The following is a 21,953-nucleotide window of genomic DNA, read 5'->3' on the forward strand; positions in this document are numbered from 1 at the left end:
AATAGGGATTAGAGTAGAAGAAACAAAACAGTTACTTGGAGATGAAATGATTGTCTTCATAGTCAACCCTTATACAAGTTGCTTATAAGAGGTCTGTATCCAAAATCAGTTAGGTTTCTAAAAACACAGTATTTAATAAGGTACCAGTCACAATTTCAGAAACTGAAAAATAAATGGTACCTAAAAATACATTGAAGGAGCCCTGGCAGTACAATAGTTACCATATTTTTACACAGATCACACATGCCTTCCACGTTTGTTTGCCAGCTTGCTCCCTCCCCGTAAGCTATGGTGCACTTATGAAAATACTTTTCAAGAGGGAAGGAGCAGCTGGCGTGTTATTTGTGTAATAATATAGTAAGCGCTCAGCTGCTAACCGAAAGATTGGTGGTTCGAACCCACCAGTAACTCCACAGGAGAAAAGACCTGGCGATCTGTTTCTCTAAAGATTACAGCCTAGGAAAACCTATGTGACAGTTCTCCTCTGTCCTGTAAGGTTACTGTGAGTCAGAATCAACTTGATGGCGCACAACAGGAATACATTTACCAAAAGAGTGCAAGACTTTTATGGAGAAATTTATAAAAGTTTAATGAACAACCTTAAAGAAGACCTAAATACTTACAGAGAGATACTATGTCTATGGGTAGAGAGACTCAACAGCATAATGATGTCCTTTCTTGCCCATCTAGAGTCAAGGAAATTCTAATCGAAATCCAAATAGGATTTTTAAGGAAACTTATAAGCTGACTGTTAAGAATGTGTGGAAAAACAGAGCCAAGAGAATCATGAAGTAGAAGAATAAGGTGGAGGTATTGACCTAGCAGATATCAAGACTTATTGTGAAGTTTTAGCAAGTAAGACAATGTGGTATTGCCTCAGGGACAGAAAACTGGTCTACTGGAACAGAAATGCATACCCACAGATAGATCTGCACATATGTGAAAATTGGACATAAGACATAGGTGATTTCATGTTAATGTAAAAAGATGGTCTTTTTTAATAAAAGGTGCTGGGACTATTTATTTAATGTAGGGAAAAATAATATATGTACTTAAACAGTTTTTATAATCTGGTTCTAGTTGCATTTTATATCATTTTAAAACAAAGTGTTTAGAAATTTACTGTAGGGATTTTTTTTTTAAAGTGGGCCCAAGAAAATGACAACTTGGGAAATATATTTGCAACATATATGGTAGATAAAATGGTAATATCCTTAATATATGAAGCGCTCTTAAAAATTATTAAGAAAAAGGGTGAGACTTTATCATTTTGCTTTCCAGACTGATTTTTGACTGATATTTTAAAACTTTTTCCCAGTCAGCAGCTATGAGATTGTGTGGTATATAAGAGATAAAATACTTATTTGTTCTTTATACTTAAAGCATGTCCCAGGTGGATGTGGATTCAGGAATTGAAAATATGGAAGTTGATGAAAGTGATCGAAGAGAAAAGAGGAGCCTCAGCGATAAGGTTGGTAAGAGATGAAGCCCTTGCTTCAGTTTTTAGGACAGGTAATATAAATAAACACGGTTTCATGTCTTATCTCTGTAAAGTCTGTATTAGAGTGGGCTACCCCAAATCAGCAAATCCTATTTTGGTGATTTTTTTTTTTTTAAAGGAATAATGGGTAGCCTTATAAACCCTCATTGATGAAAATATAACTCACTTCTTTGATCTGAAAAAATCCTTCAGTTTTCTTTATTTCAGGTCCATGTTTTGATCAGTAAATTTAACTTGTAAAAGGAGTTAATTCAGAGCTAATTAGAAATCTTTTTCCTGTTGGTCTTTTGCTTAAGCAAGTAGTGTTTGAGGAAAATGTCTGGGAATTGAAGCAAGAATATGTAGAATCCTGTAGTAATTAGAAATTTTTTGAAAAACAGGAGACTTTTATATTTTATCATCATCTGAGCCTAGTTTCTTATATTTAGAAAAAGGGGACTTTTTGTGCCATGATTTAGAATGACATAGGTAATTGGATTGCTTTCTGTTCAGTAAGGTATTAGGAATCCTTTAGCAACACATATTGATGATTATTAGAAGTTTTACTGTAGCCACCTGGTGGTGTGATGCTTTATTTTTATGTAATTCTTTAGTGTTTATAAAGTTCTTTCATATATGATATTTTGGGGAAATTTCTGAAGGAAAATTGGTTTTGTACTTAAAATGCTAACCTGGTCCTTAAGAGTTCAGAAAAGTAAAATAGGATATATATACAGTCATGTGTTGCTTAATGTCCACAATACGTAATGTTGTGTGAACACCATATTATATACTTAGCATTTGTGTACAAGAGTATCTGCTTTGTATACAAGAGATATGAGATGCTCTTGTTGCCTGCAGGAAGCTGTTGTGTTCCCTGCATCTGGTTATGTCTGTTACATCCCATTTTCTGATTGGGATTTCTGAACTCTGTTGTAACCTTATGGGACCACGGATGTTTATGCACTTGGTTGTTGCCCAAATGGACATTATGTGTATATGACTCTGTGTGTGTGTGTGTGTGTGTATTTCCATCCTTTAGTGTTCTTCTTGGCGATTCCTGACAATACTCTTGCTCTTCCATACTCCCCCATAGATTGTATTGTAAGCGCATGTGACTTAGATGCTGCAGCTGTGAAGTCATAGGAACAAGTTTAGTTTTCCTTAAATCAATGAGTATATACACCTTCTCCTCACTTATCAACTATCTCATCATCCAACATTTTGCATTTATGACAATAGTAAAAAATCTACCATCCAACTATTTTGCACCTCAATGACATATGTCCGGCATTAATGAACACCAAGGTACAAGGCAAGACTAATGCTGGCTATGATGGTTAGGGTTATGTGTCACCTTGGCCAGACCATGATTCTCAGTGGTTTGACAGTTATGTAATGATGTAACTTGACAGTTACGTAGTCCATTTTGTGATCTGATGTGATCACCATCCATTTTCGTGTTAACACCGATTTCACATAATGATCTGATCTTTGGAAGCTAGCCATGTCAATAAGTGAGGAGAGGGTGTAGTTTTTTTTTTTTTTTTTTTTTTGCATTTAAAAAAATCCTCATTAATATTTAATGAATTAAACCAGAATAAAACATTTCTTTTGAAGTGTCTAACTCATACCTCATACTACCTGAGATTAATCCCCAAATCTTTTTCCTTACCAGGAGCCTGCATCGGGTTCTGAGGTGTCTGAAGAACAGGCCTTACAGCTGGTCTGTAAGATCTTTCGTGTCTCCTGGAAGGACCGGGACAGAGATGTCATCTTTCTTTCTTCTCTTTCTGCTCAATTTAAGCAGAACCCAAAAGAAGGTAGGAATTGAGCTCAGCAATCTTACTTCAGAGTACTTAAGAGAAAAAGAACTATAAGATCGTCTGTCGTTCGCTATTGTCCGTATCCTATAGCTTTCTTTAGGGGTTTTATTTTTAATCATAGGGATACTTCTTGGTGAGGATGCTGCTGATAGGCCACTTCCTTCGCTTTCCACTGATCTTATTGGTAAACTGTATTTTTTTTTTTTTTTTGCTTTCATGATTTCTACTAAAGAGAACTGCATAGATACGTTAATGGTCACCATTGTTCCCGGGTTCAGGTCTTTTCCTTTGTAGTAAGGAGATGCTTAGAAAGAGCATTAGCTCCTCTTACAAAGTAGGAGTATACTGGGTGGTCTCTGGAGATCCTAAGAGAAGTGCTGTGTATGACCCATACCTGATTTAAGTACCTACCACACCATGTGCAGACAGGGCAGCAAATCTGTTAACATAATGATATTTTGCTGTGTTTCCAGGATTCTATTTTAACAGGCTGTATGCTAAGCCACATTTATGACAAAATAATAAAACCCTTAAAAGCATACCAGTGAGTTCTAGGGCACTTAAATTATTTTTTCTTTATAGCAGTCATTTGGAGTACAGAAGGGGTGAGGGGCAGGGACCATTCTACACTGTGCTAGAATATAAGCTCCCTGATGGCAGGAATTTTTGTCTCGTTTGCTTACTTATGTATCTGCAGTATCTTACACGAAATAGTCCCTCAATAGATATATTTTAAATAAATGGATGAATATTAAGGACATTACCTTTTTTTTTTTTTTTTACCTTTTCCTGTGCTGCCTCTCTTCTAGTCCCCCCACCAAAAAAAAAAAGAAGTCCCCCATGTTCCTCGAGAATAGTCTATTTTTTATTTAACCGAATCTTCTTATTTACTCTAGTTATAGCGATGAGCTTAGTGACCACGTATTTCAAAACACCATCACTTGTTATTCTTCTTCTAGTAAATATTAAGATTCTCAGATCTGTCTTGCATATAGCTAAGTGGTAATTTTCAATAAGCAAATCAGATAAGATTTACACTGCTTAGAACAGTTATTTGTTTAGTGATATTTAAGCTGTATGTAAAGACCTGCAGTAAATCAGTTGAGAGCTACAAAGAATGAGAAGGAAGCCAGAATGTACCATCTGCTTCAGAATGCCAGATGGTGACTTAATATTGGACCCTTCATAAAATCTTTTGAACTTTGAACTTTATAGTGTTACTGTATCTAAAACATATATAGACTAAGAAACATTAACCCCGTTGCATTTGTAGTATGATAAACTAGCCTCTGTAGTTGGGAGTAGCTTCTTTTTATCAGTTTATTTACTTATATATGTGTGTGCGTGTATAAATATACATATATTTATACACACACACATATATATACATATATAGAGAGATCTCAGTAGTGATTCATATTTTTTGTGTGTGTGCTTTAGGTGAAGGTTTACAGAGCAGATTAGTTTCTCATTAAACAATTAATACACATTATTTTGTGACATTGGTTGCCAACCACGTGATGTGTCAACACTCTCACCTTCTCGACCTTGGGCTCCACATTTCCATTCATCCAGCTTTCCTGTCCGCTACTGCCTTCTCATCCTTGCTCCTGAGCTGGTGTGCCCATTTAGTCTCATAAACATGGTTAAGCTACGTGTATTATCGTTAGTTTTATAGACCTGTCTAATCTTTGGCTGAAAGGTGGACCTCAGGAATGACTTCAGTACCAGGTTAAAAGGGTGTCCAGGGACCATACTCTTGGGATTTCTCCAGTCTCCATCAGACCAGTAAGTCTGGTCTTCTTTTGTGAGTTAGAATTTTTCTCCAGGCCTGTCCAGTACCCTTCTGATCCTTGCAGAGCAGTCGGTGGTGTTAGCCAGGCACCATCTAGTGCTGGACTCAGCCTCGTGTAGGCTGTGGTAGTTGTGGTCCATTAGTCCTTTGGACTAATCTTCTGCTCGTATCTTTGGTTTTCTTCATTCTCCCTGCCTCCAGACAGGGTGGGAACAGTGGATGTATCTTAGATGGCTGTTCACAAGCTTTTAAGATCCCAGACACTACTCACCAAAGTAGCATGTAGAACATTTTTCTTACAAACTGTGTTATGCCAGTTGAGCTAGATGTCGCCCAAGACCATGGTCCCCAGCCCTCAGCCCAGTAACTCGGTCCCTCAGGGAGTCTGGATGTGTCTACTATGAAGCTTCTATGACCTTGCCTTGGTCAAGTTGTGCTGGCTTACCCAGTAGTGACTCACTTTTTAAAATAACCTTTTTATTTTGGACTAATTTTAGATTTATAGAAATGTTTCAGAGATGGTACAGAGTTCCCATATGCACCTCACCCAGTTTCCCCTAGTGATAACATCTTCCATAAACGTGGTATCTTTGTCAAAACTAAGAAATTAAGATTGATACATTACTATTGACTAAAGTGCAGACTTCATCTGGATTTCACTAACTTTTCCGCTAATGTCCTTTTTTTTTTTCCTTGCACTAATGTTGTTTTACTGTTCCGGGATCTAGTCTGGAATACCACATCAGACATCTCTGATTCAATTTGGCTTGTTCAAGTACCGTGTTGTGTGAAGAAGAACCATGTCTGATCTGTTCTGTATTTTTCCTCTCCAACAGTGTTCTCTGATTTTAAGGACTTGATCGGCCAGATTTTAATGGAAGTGCTAATGATGTCCACTCAGACTAGAGATGAAAACCCATTTGCCAGTCTGACAGCAACATCACAGCCAATTGCAGCAGCAGCTCGGTCACCAGACAGAAATCTCATGTTAAATACTGGCTCCAATCCAGGAACAAGCCCCATGTTCTGCAGCGTGGGTTCCTTCAGTGCCAGCTCTTTGTCTAGGTCAGTGTGGTTCTCTGCACATCTAATTGGTGTAAAATAACCATGAAGTATGTGGGAGGAGAGGAAGTTTATTCATAGGCCAGTGTAATGCAGGTTATGGCACACTTCACATTTGGGGGGATGGATTTTGTCATTGGAGGTGGTATTGTCTTTTTCAGGTTTTTTTTTTTTTTTTTGGTTTTCCATTGGTAAATTAAATTTTAGAAACAAATGCCTGTGTATGGTACATTATTCTTTGGAAAGAAGGCTTTATCATATATAGGTGTAGCCTCGAGGTCAGTGCAGAAATTAGATTCTAATTCTTTAGATGCCTGTCTGACACAGCTATACACTTGAACTCTTAAAGATACGAAATGTAATTATACTGTTCTTCAAAAGCTTGATGTTTTCCATTTTAGTTATTTTATCTCAAGTTTTTTCTTCAATTTTCTTTTCTTTCTTCCCTTTCTCAACTAATTTAGCCTCTATGAAACTAGTCCTGCTCTCAATGCCAGTCTCTGGAGCTCTGTGCCAATGATGAGTCCGTCTCTTGCCTCACCTTCCCGTGCAGTCAGCCAGTTGGCTGTGCCTTCCATTTCCCTCAGTCCTCATAGTGCCGCTTCCGGAACTTCTGCAGGGAGCCAGGCTTCCTCTCCGCGGTATCGCCCCTACACTGTCACCCACCCCTGGGGTTCTTCAGCTTCTCCTGCCACGAGGTCCTCAGGCATCTCCATTCTGTCTAGCTCACCAAGCCTACACACCCTCGCTAGTAGCCCACAAGCAGTGCCCGCCAACTCTTCCCAGCAGAGACCCAACACCACGGGTCCACCTTTAGTGTCCACCTCCCCCAGTGCCGTGAGCAGACGTCCCTCCTCCCTAAGGATTTCTCCTAGGTATTTATTCAGCAGGAATGTGTGTGCGTGTTTGCAGTGCAGGCAAAGAAGATTAACACAGTTTAGAGGAACTGTTGTGTGACACTGACCTCAGTTACATGGTTTTGTCTGTTCTGGGTTATTAACCTGTGTGGCTCTCTAGTTTGGTGGCACCTGCCCCGAGTCCATGCTTCTGCCAGGCTTTGATAACATCCAAATGTATGGGCTGCTGGATTGTGAATTCCACTCTTCCCTTCCTTCCCTTTAGTCTTCCTCCTTCCTGAAGAGGGGAAAAAGAAAATAGATTAGTTTTTGAATTCTAGTTCACATGTCATGCCTCCTTGCAGATGAGTTTCAGAGAATATGGTCAATGTTGTATTTGAGAGTTGGGGTTCACAGACCATTCTGGATTGACTTTTGTTGTACAGTTGCCAATCATAGTTGCAATGTAGCAGACCTAGGGGTTGTGAGAGTAAATTTGCTCCTGGTGTCCATTACCCGTGCTGACTGGGGCTGGGGCAGTGCACCTGCCTCGATATTTTGAATTTTGCTTATGTGAACTGTCAGCCTCTTAGAAAGAAGCAGCATCTAAATTCCATTAATCTAGTGTCCCTCCCTCTTAAATGTACCTTTATGTTTCTATAATTTAGTTGAATTCTTTCCCTGCATGTCAGTAGACAACGTTTTTACCATAAGGTTTATTTAAAAGGACAGCAGTTGCAAAAGCTCCCACCCCTCATTTTTCCTTTGTTCCCTGATTACCTTTTTTGCTTTTGTTGTGGTAGTATGTACGACAGTCCTTTCTCCTTCCTCTTCCTCGCACTTTCTGGAGACAGTAGTGATGAAGAAGATGAAGATGATGGTGATGATGATGAAGGTGGTGGTGGTGGTGATGATTTTTCTTGTGTCCAGTTTGGGTCCAGGTATCAGAGGAATGGAGTCTTACCCTGCATGTGCAGTTGGCGCTTAGGAACTAACTTTCAGAAGCTCTGACTAGGGGTGTGCTTTGAATTCAAACAGGTCGGGTCAAACGAGGAGGGCTAGAAAGTCAAGATGCGAGACGCTTGCATGTGTTCAAGTGTTAGGCCCTTCTCATGGGATAAAGTGGCACATAGGAAAATGTTTATCATTACTGTCTGTTAAGTTTGTGAGGAAAACTTAAATATAATCAAAATAGGTCTGTCATCATTAAGTACATCCACCCTGAGATCCAGAATGAGGAGCCCTTCGTTTATCTACTAAGAGAGTGTTCACATGAGCTCCCAAATATGAGAAACATGTACTTGGCAAGGCATGTGTTCTTAAGTACAGTTGCATGGGTTGCTACTGTTTAAGAATGGCAGAGTGGCTAGGACTTGTGTGTGTGTCTCAAGCATCGTCTGAGCAATCCACTGAAGAACATGTGGGCTCATACATGCAGGTATAACTGTAATTCTGCTTTTACTTCTAACCTTAAATCTAGCCAAACACCTCCTTGACCTCAGTGAAGCTAGACCCCATTTGCTTAGACAGCCTTTGGAATGGCAGCAGAGGCCAAAACATAGTTCGTGATGTTGCTGAATGAGAACCTAGTGAAAAAAGACGACTTGGGTTTTCTAGGTGACTTTGAGCAGGAAATATAATAGCACCTTTCTTCTAACCTGCTGACTCATTGTCTTACAATTTTGCTCTTAAATTGGAGTTCCCTTTGGGCTGAGTTGGTATTTGTACCCAGCACAGTTCAAAAATAACTCCAGGCTATAAACAGAGACTGCAGTAGGAGTTGGGTACACTTCATTAAATTTGACAATGTTGGGCAGACTCTGTACAAGTATATATGGGGGGGCGGGGAATGTTGATACAAGGGTTGAATATTGATTTAGGAAAGTTATTTGTGTGAGGCTGACTATTATATAGCTTTTTCTTAAGTGAGTTCCCCGCCCCCCCCCCCCCCCCACCGCCCCGACGTAGAAGTGTCTTTTTCAAGTAGATGGCATCCCATTGTGTGTTTATAGTAATACAGCAGGTGTCCTTATTAGGAAACAGTTTCCATACATGGTAAATGTGCTTTGTTATCTGTTTTACTGCGAACTCTCTGTGGGAGAATTGCTCTCTCTTCTCTGGCCTACTTAATTCTTACTTTCCCTGCAACTATCTCAGATTGCATGCTGCTTTTACTAACTCCTCTGTTTCTAGACTTCCTAGCATCCCAATCTTGCCTCAGATCTAAATGATCCAATACCTGAGAAATAAAACTTACTGATTGTGTAATAATAATAGCGACAAATACTTACTGAGCATTATGTGGCAGCTGCTGTGCCAGCACTTTTCATACATCATCTCATTTATTTCCCAGGAGTACGCCATGCTAGCTGCTATTAGGAAACTGGGGTACAAGGAGGTCAAAGTCACATGACTAGTAAGTGGCAGAGCCTAGAGTCGAACTCAAGTGGCCTGAATCCAGAACTCACATTCTTCCCCACCATGCTGTGCTGCCTCCGGCTTTCCCATTTTTGCCCACTGGTATTTGGTGTTGTCCTTTTTCCTTACTGAGTCACTGAGTAGCACAAATCGTTATGCACTCAACTACTAACCAAAAGGCTGGTGGTTTGAACTCACCCAGAAGCACCTCAGAAGAAAAGCCTGACGACCTGCTTCCAAAAGGCCGCATCCTTGAAAACCCTGTGGAGCACAGTTCTACTCTGACACACATGGGGTCGCCATGAGTCAAAATCGGCTCAGCAGCAACTGGGTTTTTTGTTGTTGTTGTTGTTGTTGTTGTTGCTCCTTCCTAGTTATTTCACTACCAAAGATCTATATATCTACTCAGTTCCTTGGCAAGGAAGTACCAGCATTTTGCTCCTTAATGACAAAATTCCATTCTAGTCAGTTGGCATGTTTTTTGTTGGCTGTTATAATGACATCTGATCTACCTAGATCCTAGCAATTTATATATTCTGAGTAGATATCCAAAAGAATGTAAAAGTATGTGCAAAGATACATAACATATTCAGGAAATCCCTGGGTTACAAAAGAGGTCCATTCCTAGCTGTGTCCTTAAGCCTTTAAGCCGAATTTGTAGGTAAGTCAGAACAGGTGCATACGGTTCTTACTTAGCCTTACTTTAGTGCAAGAGGAAACCCTGGCGATGTAGTGGTTAAGTGCTACGGCTGCTAACCAAGAGGTCAGCAGCTCGAATCCGCCAGGCGCTCTGTGGAAACTCTGTGGGGCAGTTCTACTCTGTCCTATACGGTCGCTATAAGTCGGAATCGACTTGACAGGAGTAGGTATGGTTTTTGTTTTTTTAGTGCAGGAGAAAGCTCGGAAGCCTTTTCAGTGATTTAAAAGCTACATGTGCAGCAAGTGAAAGTGATTGTGATGAAGAATTTGTCGCAAGTAGGGGTTGGTTCAGTCATCTCAAAGTGAGGGCAAATTTATAACATTAAAGGGCAAGTACGAAAGTTGGAAGTTCATAACCTCAGGACTTCCTGTAACTTCTTAAACGAAAAGAGGAACTTTGAATCCAAAAAGCGTCAGAACCAAGAAAAAGTAGCAAAAACCCTTGTTAATTTGAGCTGAACAACAAAGAAATAATTTTTCTTCCTTTTTTCTAATTGATCTTCCTAGAATTTTGTTTACTCTGAAATAAGCAATTTTAACACCTTCTTGCCTGGGAGGAAACCCCTGGTGGTGTAGTGGTTAAGAGCTACGGCTGCTAACCAAAAGGTCAGCAGTTCGAATCCACCAGGTGCTCCTTAGAAACTCTATGGGGGAGTTCTGCTCCGTCCTGTAGGGTTGCTATGAGTTGGAATCGACTTGACGGCAGCAGGTTTGATTTGTTTGTATGTTTGTTTTCTTGCTTAGGAAGATTATTGTTAAAGAAAAAAGAGCGAGTCAACAGGGGTTGAATCTATCTCCTCTTCTGTTTGTAGGGTGTTGGAATTAATGTAAATCTTCCTGAAAGTAGTTGGGGTAAACATTGACATATTAGTTATTTATAGTGATGGTGATAAGGATTATTTTAAGAAAGAGAAAACATTCCTTCTGTAATTTTTGCAGTCCACTGTGAAAAGAGCTATGTGAATTATAAGGAACTACTTCTTGGTGGAATGGAAACGAGTAAAAATGAGAGAATTACCTTGTAATAAAGATATACCATAGGAGTTATCCTGAGGAAGCTTTTTCTAATCCTTTCCTAGAAAATTGATGATTAGAAATAAGTTTGGGGATTTTTTTTTTTTAACGCCTTAGATATTTCAGTGAAGGAGGTCAGATATTGAATGTCACGAGCCTGTGTGAATTGAGAAAGGGACAATTAGTGACAGTGAGGAACTTTGGTGTTCACCCTGTTTCTGCTGTGCTGGTCATCACTAGTTTAGGAGGAAGCATGGAAATGGTTGAAAGGGAATCTTCCCATCATGTCTATACCCAAAACCCTCCAGTTATTTCCCTTCTCACACAGAGTAAAATCCAAAGCCCCTCACGAAGACCCTGCATCTCGTGCAAACGCATGCTCGCACATGCACACACGCACACACACACTGCTCCTGTCCAACCTCATCTCCATCCTACATACCCTAGCTCAGACCCTAGACTCCTCCTGTTCTTGACCTCACCTAGCATATTCCTTCCTGCTTTAGGTCTTTGCACTTGTTCCCTCTCTGTACCCCTCTTGCCCCAGATGGCTGCATGGCCAGCTCCCTGACTTCTTTCAGGTACACATGCAAATACCATCTGCTCAGAGAGTTTTTCCCCTAACCCTATTGTATAAAACACTTAGAGACACAGACATGTATACACACCTACCTTCCCTCTCTGTCACCTGTACTTGCTTTTGGTTTTTTTTTTGGTAGCACTTGTTTGTTGATTTGTTTTTGACTGTCTTCCCCTGTAGAATAGAATTGCCGTAAGAGCGAGATCTTCATCGGTTTGATTCAGTGCAGTAATTGGAACAAAGGAGGCACGCTATACGTATTTAGCAAATGGATTTACATTGCTTAAACCTCCACAACTCTGACTGTCCTTTGCATTGAAGAAATACAAAATACCTAATTCACAGAGTTAGTAAATGTCAGGGTGATTATTTACACTTTCAAAGAAATCGCAATGGACTATCCTTAAGAAGCAAGTTTCCTTGGTGCATTGAAAATGGGATTCAATTTGCTACATGTGTAAATCCCCGGGAATTTTTTCATTGTGTTTCCAGAAGGATTCAGCTGTGTTTCTCCTATGTGAAATAATTACATCCATAAAATTGGACTGCTGATGTAGTTATCAAAAAAACAGTTCACACATTCTCCCAGAAAGAGGTATAATTTTTTTGGTTGCTCTTATTTCCAAGATTTTAGGATGCCCCAGTTGTAAAAGTATCATCAATTTTATATGTTTTTTTTTTTTTTGAGGAAAAATATGAAATATTACTTTAAACATTTAAAACCTGTATTGATAGTATCATAAATTTATGCATGTAATTAAATAAGCCACCTCCTTTTTCAGTATCATATTCAAAATTCTGAGTCCAACCCTTTCACCTCAGATCTAAAGGTCCTTGTAAATCAGTCTCAAGCATTGACTTTATATGTAACTTTGGGGAGACTGGCCACTCTTAGTACTTGTGATCCTGCTCCACTTTAGCCTCTTCAGGATTGAGCTGGTTGTTTCTGGTTGTGAAACATATTGAAGAATGCTGGGGTTTACTCTATGTTTCCTATTACCTGTTTGGTAAAACTTTTATTTTTTTTTCCTCTCTTCTTGAAGTCAGCTGGAAGTGGTACTTGGTGCCTGGGCGATGCTCACCAAAATATACCAACCTCTTTTAGCTTTGAAAATTCCGTATTCTGGGTGCCTCTCATTGTATTGGCTGGTGTGAGACAAGCAGTCTTCTGCATACATTGTCACTGTTCACGTCTTAGTGAAGTATTTGTGAATACATTGCAAGTGACAGCAAGGGTTCAAATTTAAAGTAAAATTAAATAGAATGTGCTGCTCAGAGTGGACCCTAATTTCAGTGGCAGTTACATGGGTTGACGCCATCCAGGCCTGCTCTGTTCACACAAACATTCACACACATCAGACGGATTCCATGCCACTGGCAAGGACCTGTCAACACCAGACTTAAGAAGATTTTCATTTCAGAAATGGAAAAATGAAATGTGAGAAATGCATGGTTTAGTATTGAGGAAACAGAGTTTAAAATTTTCGTTTTAAACATAAGGAAAATCTATTTTCATTGTCATCTGAGAGAGGTGCTCAAAGGAAAATTGCCATTAATTGTGTATAGGTGCAGCCTAGTATTAGCAGAGTTTATCTTAGAGACCTGCAGTGAATGTGGTCTCTAAGTCGCTAAGCATCAGAAAGAACGAGGGAGGGTATATAGCAGAGAGTTTGAAGTAACTAATTGCTGCAGGTAAAGACAGACAAATGTCTCTTTTCCCCACTTTCTGCTTTTGGGGATTCACCCCACTTACATTTGTTAGTTGGCTTTTCTGTTTCATATTTCTAGATTTTTTTTCTTGTTCTATATTATAGTACATACCTTTCTGTTTCATGCCAGTGAATAGATACCATCCTGTGATTGATTAAGTTTACCAAAAAAAGTTGTTATAAAAGTGCAAGAATTGGTCGTTTTTGTTTTTGAGGGTTCTTCACTTGTCTCATCACCTTTATTAAGGCCTCTGCCAGGGAGTTTTGTGGGTGGCTCAGTTACCTGCTCAGTCAGTTGGTTGGCTGCCTTGTACCTTGGAGTGTACCTCAGTCCCCTCCTTCCCTCTTATGAGACCTGTATACTAAAAACCCACTGCCATCAAATTGATTCTGACTCGCGGTGGCCCACGCATTACAGATTAGAACTGCTCCATAGGGTTTTCTTGGCTGTAATCCTTACGGAAACCGATTGCCAGGCCTTTCTTCTGAGGCATCTCTGAGTGGGTACAAATCACCAACCTTTCAGTTAACAGCAGAGTACTTAACCATTTGCACCACCCAGGGACCCCAGGCCTATATAAAAAATATACTAGATTGTAGGAATTCAAATCTACTAGACTGGGCTGAAAGCTGTCACTTTAAAACTGGCATCCTTTTATCCTCCTTACTGAAATACTTTTAACATCATAGCCTCATTCCTAGGTCAATTATGTATATTTTCCTCAAATTCCAAGCTCAGTTTTGTATACATTCCTAAACTCGTGTTCTATGCCTACTATCCGTATAACGTTGTTAATATCTCCATTCCTTTTGGTCCTTTTAGTTCCTTGCCTTTCACTGTCTGCCCCCCAGGTTGACGCAGGGATGTGTCTCTGAAGTTCCTGATAGTCTTCTCATCCTTTGTCATCTTTGATCCGTAAATTTTTTTTTTGCTCAGTTGGTATTTTCTCATTTCCTCTTCGCTTCAAAATTCCTTGCCTCCTCCTGTGCCATGATTAATCTCCTCATATCTTTTGTGTATATCAAATCATTTTGTGAGTTAATGTCATATTTGGTATGTGACTTATGACAATTGATCTTAATTTTGTTTAATTTCCTTACATCTAACCCTTATGATTGTTTGGTCTTTGTCTCAGATAATAATTATAGCTAATAATAACAATGCCTTACATTGTGCTTCTATCTTACAAATCACTTCCGAATTGTTTCGTTTAAGCCTCACCCAAGATGAGATAAAGGTGTTCTGGGTTCATGTAGCAAGTGAGCAATAGACTAGAATAGAAGTCTAGATACTCCTAGTCTAAGATGTTTCTTTTGTTTGGATTGTACTATGTTGCCCTTTTTGCTAAAGGTTTTAAAAATTTTTGTGTTGATAGCAAATATTTTCATGTCTCTAACTGCACAGTTTTTCTAAGCTCTGGTCTTATTGACAAATGCTAGATCAAAGCTTTTTAAAATTTTATTGTGATGAATATATATGGAAGAAATTGTTTGCCTGGATAAAGGCTTTTGAGATCTACGCTAGACATCATTAGGATAAAGAGATATTTTGTTAGTACCTTATAACTTCATTCCTAAAGAGTTTGACTATAGCAGTAGCCTAGTTGGCTTTAATCTACAGGTCTGCCTGAGTGACCGGGGTCAGTTTTGATTAAGGCCTGTGATAGCCGTTCATATGCTTCACACTTGGTAGCAGTTCTTAGTCTTTCTGGGTTTGTATATAAGTCACCATTCCCAGTACGATATGTCGTTGGGTTTCTGGTTATATTTTCTTTTTAAGTCCATAAAATGTCTACCAAAAAGTAATGTTGTCGCACTTGGAACAAAATAAGCTATCAGCTCCAATCTTGGCTGCATGGGTGTTTGTGCTTGATTGTGGGCGCAGGGACCTAACAGGCTTTCTGCTGCAGAAATGCAAACTCTTGTCAAAAAGAAATAATCAAGAAGAGATAAGAATCATTAATTTTTTTTTCCTTCTCATCTTTTCCTTCCAAAGTTTGGGAGCCTCTGGCGGGGCGAGTACTTGGGATTCCTACAGTGACCATTTCACCATTGAAACTTGCAAGGAGACAGATATGCTGAACTACCTCATCGAGTGCTTTGACCGAATTGGAATAGAGGAAAAAAAAGCACCAAAGGTAATATGTAATAGATTCATTTTTTTTTAAAAGCTATTTGTTTGATAACTAATCTTTTTGCCCCAAAACCTAAAGAGTATTCTGTCATTTATTTAATCAATAAATAGTTATTCCCCATCAACTATGTACCAGGCACTGTACTAGGAGCTTGGGTGTATCAGTGGTCAAAACAGACAAAGATCCCTGTCCTGGTGGACTCACATCCTAGTGGAGGGAAGAAGCGGCAGTGCCAATATGTGAACCCACATGGGTTAGCTTCAGAGTCTTCTCTCTTAACCAAAGTACTGTAGCTAGGTGCCATGAGCAGCTTACATGGCCCTGATCATATCCAATTAAAAAAAAAAACAACAAAAAAAACCAAGCCCGTTGCTGTTGAGTCGATTTTGACACATAGCAACCCTATAGGACAGAGGAGAACTGCCCCATAGAGCTTCCAAGAGCACCTGGTAGATTCGAACTGCTGCCCTTTTGGTTAGCAGCCATAGCTCTTAACCACTACGCCACCAGGGTTTCCATCATATCTAATAGCCTGTTATAATCATTATAATAATAACCAACATTTGTGGAGCACTTATAGAATGGCAAGTTCTGTATGAGGTCTACACGAACTGAAATTCTCACAGTCACTCAGCCAGCCCAGCCTAACTCAGGGTAAGGTAGGCATTAGCTTTTCCATTGTATGAATAAGAGGATGAACCCCCGAGAGATTAAGTAATTTGTCCAGGATAACACAAATAATACATTCCAAAGCTGGGATTAAACCCAGGAAGTTGTACTTTTTTCACTATTTCATGCCAACTTTCTTCATTACTTTTTCCTTATATTCCTATTTCATTTTCTGGTTCTAGTTTTACATTAGAAATTATTCCAGTTGGCCACCTGTGAAAGGCCTCTGTGGGTTTCTTGTAGTGAACCCTGGCAGAAGCAAAGAGAATGACGACCACATCTCTGAGGTTCCTGAGTGGCCCCCTCAAACTTCTGCTGCTTCCTTCTCTGACTGTGTATTTCAGTGGAGGCAGCATACTTGGGTGAAGGTTACTCCAGTCTTTTCATTTGTAATGAGGGAAGAGGAAAAAAGCATGCCTTTTTCTAGAAATCCATTTGTTCTGATGGTTGTCAGTTTTCAACAATTTGGGATTCCTTTGTTTCCTGTAGTCCTAACCCCCAGCTGTCTTTTTCAGATGTGCAGCCAGCCAGCTGTCAGCCAGCTTCTGAGCAACATCCGCTCACAGTGCATTTCCCATACTGCATTAGTACTACAAGGTTCCCTAACACAACCAAGGTATGAAGAACCATTAGATGCTTGGCGTTAGCAGAGAGGGGATTGTTTCCAGCAATGGGCATTGAGCTATCCAGCCGTTTTGCAACACCTAGAATAACTCACCTCCTCACCTGTAATAAAAGAGTATTGGAATTAAAAATAATCACTTTTGTAGTATTTTAGAGAAGGAATGGGACCTGACAGATTATCTGGTCAAACGCTTCCAACACTTCTTTCCTCTTCAATTCCAAAAGTAATGCAAAACGTATTTTAAAATGAATTAAAGTGAATTCAAATTAATTACGTTTTAAGAGTTTTTCATGCGTTGTTGAGATAAAACATTGTTGAAATATGTAGACATCAAGGCAGAAAATTAGTAATTTCATTTAAGAGCACCTGCTTGAAATCAGAGAAGCTATTTGATAAAATGTGCAGATTACCACTTTCTGGGTATCGCACAGTTTTTGTTATTTAATGATAAGTAGTGGAGGAATGGATAATTAAGAAAACACTCAAAGTGCTACACTGTTGCTTGTTTCTGGGAGTCCATGAAGGTTTCAAGTTTAATAAAGAAGGATGTTTGTATGTTTTGTTTCTTTTATGCAAAGTATCTGAAGGAAAAATGACAAAGTTACAAAATTTATTCATCCTGGGATTTTTAAAAAATATTCTGTATTTTAACCATACACTTTTTAAACTTTTTAAAAAGAAAGAAAATGATACGCATATCCCAAAAGCTTAAAAAATGTTTTGACCCTAAAATGGGTAAGCATTTTAAACAGTCCTTAGTCCTTACCAGTCTTTTTTCAAATTGGATGAGGTATAAATAAATAAGTAAAAGAAACACGTAATGCTTTGTTTTTTTAACGCTTCCTTTTTGAAGGCTGTATGTAGGAAAAGGTGGACTCTTTGAAATTTCCTATATATAGTGTCTCATTAAAAATGCCAAAGAAATTGATTACTACTCAAAAGAGGGATGATCTTTTGCCTAAAATCATTGTGCAGAATATTCGGGAGTTCTAAAGACCAACTCTTGAGTGGGCAGTTGCTGCTAACGTCACATTTCTTGGGCTTCTGTTGTCACGTGGTAACGAGTTGATTTCATCACAGCCCTTGGTTTTCACATGTCCACAGGTCCATGCAGCAGCCGTCCTTCTTGGTGCCGTATATGCTCTGTAGGAATCTCCCGTATGGCTTCATTCAAGAGCTGGTGAGAACAACGCACCAGGATGAAGAAGTGTTCAAGCAGGTACAGTTTTGTGAGTTTGCTACTGCAGCTTTCAGCCTAAGAGCATCTAGGCCATTGCTGATTTCTAAAAAGACTATACACTGAAAACTTCTCCATCCCTAAATGTGAACATGTATGCGTTACTTGCTCAAAGAGAAGACCTATCTGAGGTTCTTTCTTGAGGCAGATTGATAGCTGTATGTTCAAATCATTTGCCCATCTCAACTCATCAGTCAAGCATCAAGCATTTTAAGCAGCATCTGTGCTAAGGTGCTTTAGTTGATAAGAAGAAATGTAAGGCCCCGTTCCACAGGAATGCCTGGAGATAGCATAAGGCATGATGGGAATTTGCCAGTGGAGGCATGGTGGAAATTAGTTCTATGGGTTTATTAAAAATAATAATAATAAATTAACCATCAAATTTGTACAGAGGCGGTCTGCACAGCATATACAGTTTTTATCTTCTCACCACTAAACTAGGAATGATACCTCCTATCTCACAATTCCTTTGTCCATTTGCTATTTATATGTTGTTTTGATGCCTCATCATGTCGAGTCGAGTGAAAATGCAGGTATGAGATATTTAATAATAAAGCTGCTTGCTTCCTCTCGAAGGTTTCCTCCAGGGTGAAACTTTGGCATTACGTTTGGGTTACTGTTTTATAGCTCAGTGTTGGAAGTGGGCACTTGGTCACAGAAACCTTTACAGAAGCTATTTCCCGTGATGAAGAGATTTTTATGAAATTTTCTTACAGTTTGCCATGTCATCATTTGTGTGTGTGTGTGAGTGAGAGAGAGAGATTAGCAAGAATAACTGAGGCAATAGCAATAATTAGTGTGGTTGCTTTTATCTGTTTTTATGCCTGATATTGTTTGCATTAATTTTAGGACCTTTGAATTCTCAGGAATTGTGTTTGAAGTAGTCTTCAAAATATCTGTAAAAGAAGAACCTACGAGTGAAAATTCCAATTAGCCTTGTGTACTCCATACCTGAAATTCACCAACTGCTTATCTTGGATGACTGGTCTTGTCGATTAATAGGAATAATTAGGGCAGCATAATGGGCCCTTCTCTTATAGAAACATGAGTGAACTGTGAGGAAAATGAATGATTATTTTAGAAGGTTTAAGTGGTATACTAGATTGTATGTGTAATATACATTAATTAGAATATTTTTTCTATTAAAAAAACACATCATTTGAGGAAGCCAGAGTAGCTTTAACTATATGAAAGCAGCCTAGTTTTTTTACCAGCTGAAAGGAGTATATTATGCCTGCTTTACTTGTGAAGAAACTTGCACAGGGAGGTCAGGAAACGACCTGTTTATTTTTAGTTGCAGAGTTCTGACTGCTTTTCTGCCACTCAGTCTTGAATGCTGGTTTTGTCTTTTATTATGTTTTACTATGTGTTGTATCTACAGAGAGATGAGTAAAATGGAGCTGGTAGACTAAAAAATGGCCTTTTAGCTTTTTGTCTAAAAAAGCTAAAGTGTGGCAAATTGGTATTATGGAATCTTTTTACTGAAATTTCAGTCTACTTTCTTTTAATGTTTGAGAGATGTCCACATATAAACAGAAATTAATAGTAACTAGAATTTAGAATTGGAGGTGAATACTTATATTTTATCAGTGCTGAGAGTTACTTATTTGAAAATAACTATTTAAAATATATAGGTCTTGTAAATAGTATAATATTTGATTATTTGAAAAATATTATAGTTGGCAATATTTTGTCAGTTCATTATAAATTAAACCCTATTTGCAAAAGAGGCTAACTCTATTAGAAAGAGTTAGGGTGTTTTATAGTGTTCCGGAAGAAAATGTTTAGAGATTTTTCTGGATGACCAGTTATGAAATTTACTTTTGGTAATTCTGGACCTTTTTTTTTTTTCATTCCTTAACTGCAGTTTTGGCATTCCCTACCCCAACACCTGAGTGTTGCCTCTCCATTTTTAGCTAGCTTATGAAAGTCCATTATTTCTACCCTGATTGTCAGACTTGTAAAACTAGAATGATCTCTTCCAGAGCCTCCATATCTTGAGACATTACCCAGGCACCTTGTCGTCCAAGGCCCCTTTGTTTGTACTGTGCTTTTTAAATGACAAATATTCAATACAGTGGGATGAAATGAGCAGGAAAAGGATTTGTTCACATTTTTTGATGGCTTTATAGAACAATCCTTTTGCAACTTGTTGTATTTCAGGTTATCAGTGGCTGTTTACATCATTTTCTATTCCATGTTATTAGTCCTGAATACCAGCAACTCCCTGGCCTAAATGTGTTGATCAGCGAGTGCATTAGGAAATTTGAGGATGAGCTGTGCTGCACCAATCTTGCGTAGTGTTCATGTGTCACAATACTAGTGGTAAACTCTAAAACTAAAGTGCCCTCAAGCTCCAATATCTGGTTATTGTATTAATTACAATATGGACGTAAGGCATTCTAACTGAATTTTTCTTTTTCCATTTACCTGCTATTTCTTTGGTCTGCTTAATTAAGGTTAATACAAGAATAATATTCACTATTGGCCAGTCTTTCTTGTTCTCCTCAAAATAAACAGGGAGAAATGGAAAGAATTGTATGGAAATGGGAGGGTGACAACAAGTTACTGATTTAAAAAATTTTTTTTTTTTTTTTAGTATTGATTGGCCTTAGAAAATATTAGAACATTTAGCCTAGTTTCTTTACAGATTATAGGTGCTTGGAGCCCTGGTGGCACAGTGGTTAAGAGCTCAGCTGCTGAGCCAAGGTCAGCAGTTCGTATCCACCAGCTGTTCCTTGGAAACCCTGTAGGGCAGTTCTACCCTGTCCTGTAGGGTTGCTATGAGTCAGAATCAACTTGACGGCAGTGGGTTTGGTTTGGGTTTTGGTTTATAGGTGCTTGACAATCAAAAATGTATTAGTTGCTTGAAACATACGTAGTTGATGAAACCAAGTGAAATCCCTGAAGGGCCTTTCAGTAGGCTCCAAATTTGTGAGTTTCAGTTGAGTTAACTGCGAATCTTGCCTAAGGACGGTTTTCTCAGGATACTAGGGTTCAACAAAATCCTTTGACTTCTAGAGAATTCCACTGCATTATTTTACAGTTGATCTTGTCAAAGGGCATCTCCATGCTATATGACTGGATTCTGTTGTTGTTGTTACATACTGTTGAGTCAATTTTCCACTCACAGTGACCCAGTGTGACAGTAGTACAGCCCCATGGGGTTTTGGGGGCTGTAATCTTTACGGGAGCAGGTCGCCAGGTCTTTTCTCCCATGGAGCCAGTGGGTGGGTTCAAACCTCCAGCCTTTCGGTTAGCAGCTGAGTAACATTGTGCCGCCAGGACTCCTTCAGCTGGGTTCTAGACTCCTTTATATGCAGAAGAGCGTTTCTTTGGGAAAGTAGTAGGCATGACTGAACATTCAGAGTCAGCACTTCATTTGACATGCTTCTTAGGTTTGAAATTTCTTACAGTTAAATTTTGATTTTTTGTTTTTCTTATAGATCTTTATCCCCATTTTACAAGGCCTGGCGCTTGCTGTCAAAGAGTGCTCCCTCGATAGTGACTACTTTAAATACCCCCTCATGGTAAAACCTTGCATTTTTTTAACCCATTTAATAGATGTTTTTCTTGCAGATTAACATACACTTTTCTTTCAGGTCCATGATCCACCTTGTTTTCAAATTTAAAACATGAAATCTTTGTGTTGGCCATGCAGAGCGTTGGCTGTGCAGTGAGGTGCATCAGTGAAGACAGTTAGCAGCCCGGTACATATCCCGCCTACCTAGTCCTAGACAGGAGTAGTGATGCGGTTACTGACATGTACTTCACCATGCTGGCTAGCTTATGAGAAAGATCATTATTGGTGGTATACTTCTAATTCTCCTAGTCATGAGCATACCATATTTGGAATGAAAATTTTTTA

At 39.0% G+C, this 21,953-nt stretch overlaps 1 protein-coding gene across 4 annotated transcripts in view; it reads left to right on the top strand.

Moving 5' to 3' along the window:
* UBE4B (ubiquitination factor E4B) overlaps window positions 1–21,953 on the top strand; it is a 158,407-nt gene that overhangs the window by 90,777 nt on the left and 45,677 nt on the right. For 3 of the 4 annotated variants that reach the window (XM_064281258.1, XM_064281257.1, XM_010593129.3), the window contains exons 4-10: window positions 1,384–1,471; window positions 3,159–3,303; window positions 5,938–6,166; window positions 15,416–15,557; window positions 16,739–16,839; window positions 17,953–18,067; window positions 21,532–21,615. In XM_064281258.1, the coding sequence (XP_064137328.1) occupies window positions 1,384–1,471; window positions 3,159–3,303; window positions 5,938–6,166; window positions 15,416–15,557; window positions 16,739–16,839; window positions 17,953–18,067; window positions 21,532–21,615 (904 nt within the window). Of the gene's footprint in view, window positions 1–1,383; window positions 1,472–3,158; window positions 3,304–5,937; window positions 6,167–6,627; window positions 7,039–7,802; window positions 7,941–15,415; window positions 15,558–16,738; window positions 16,840–17,952; window positions 18,068–21,531; window positions 21,616–21,953 lie in introns of all 4 variants that reach the window. The other variant, XM_064281259.1, reaches the window with a different exon arrangement.

Source organism: Loxodonta africana, chromosome 3 (assembly GCF_030014295.1).
Source record: "Loxodonta africana isolate mLoxAfr1 chromosome 3, mLoxAfr1.hap2, whole genome shotgun sequence".
NCBI classification, from domain to species: domain Eukaryota; kingdom Metazoa; phylum Chordata; class Mammalia; order Proboscidea; family Elephantidae; genus Loxodonta; species Loxodonta africana.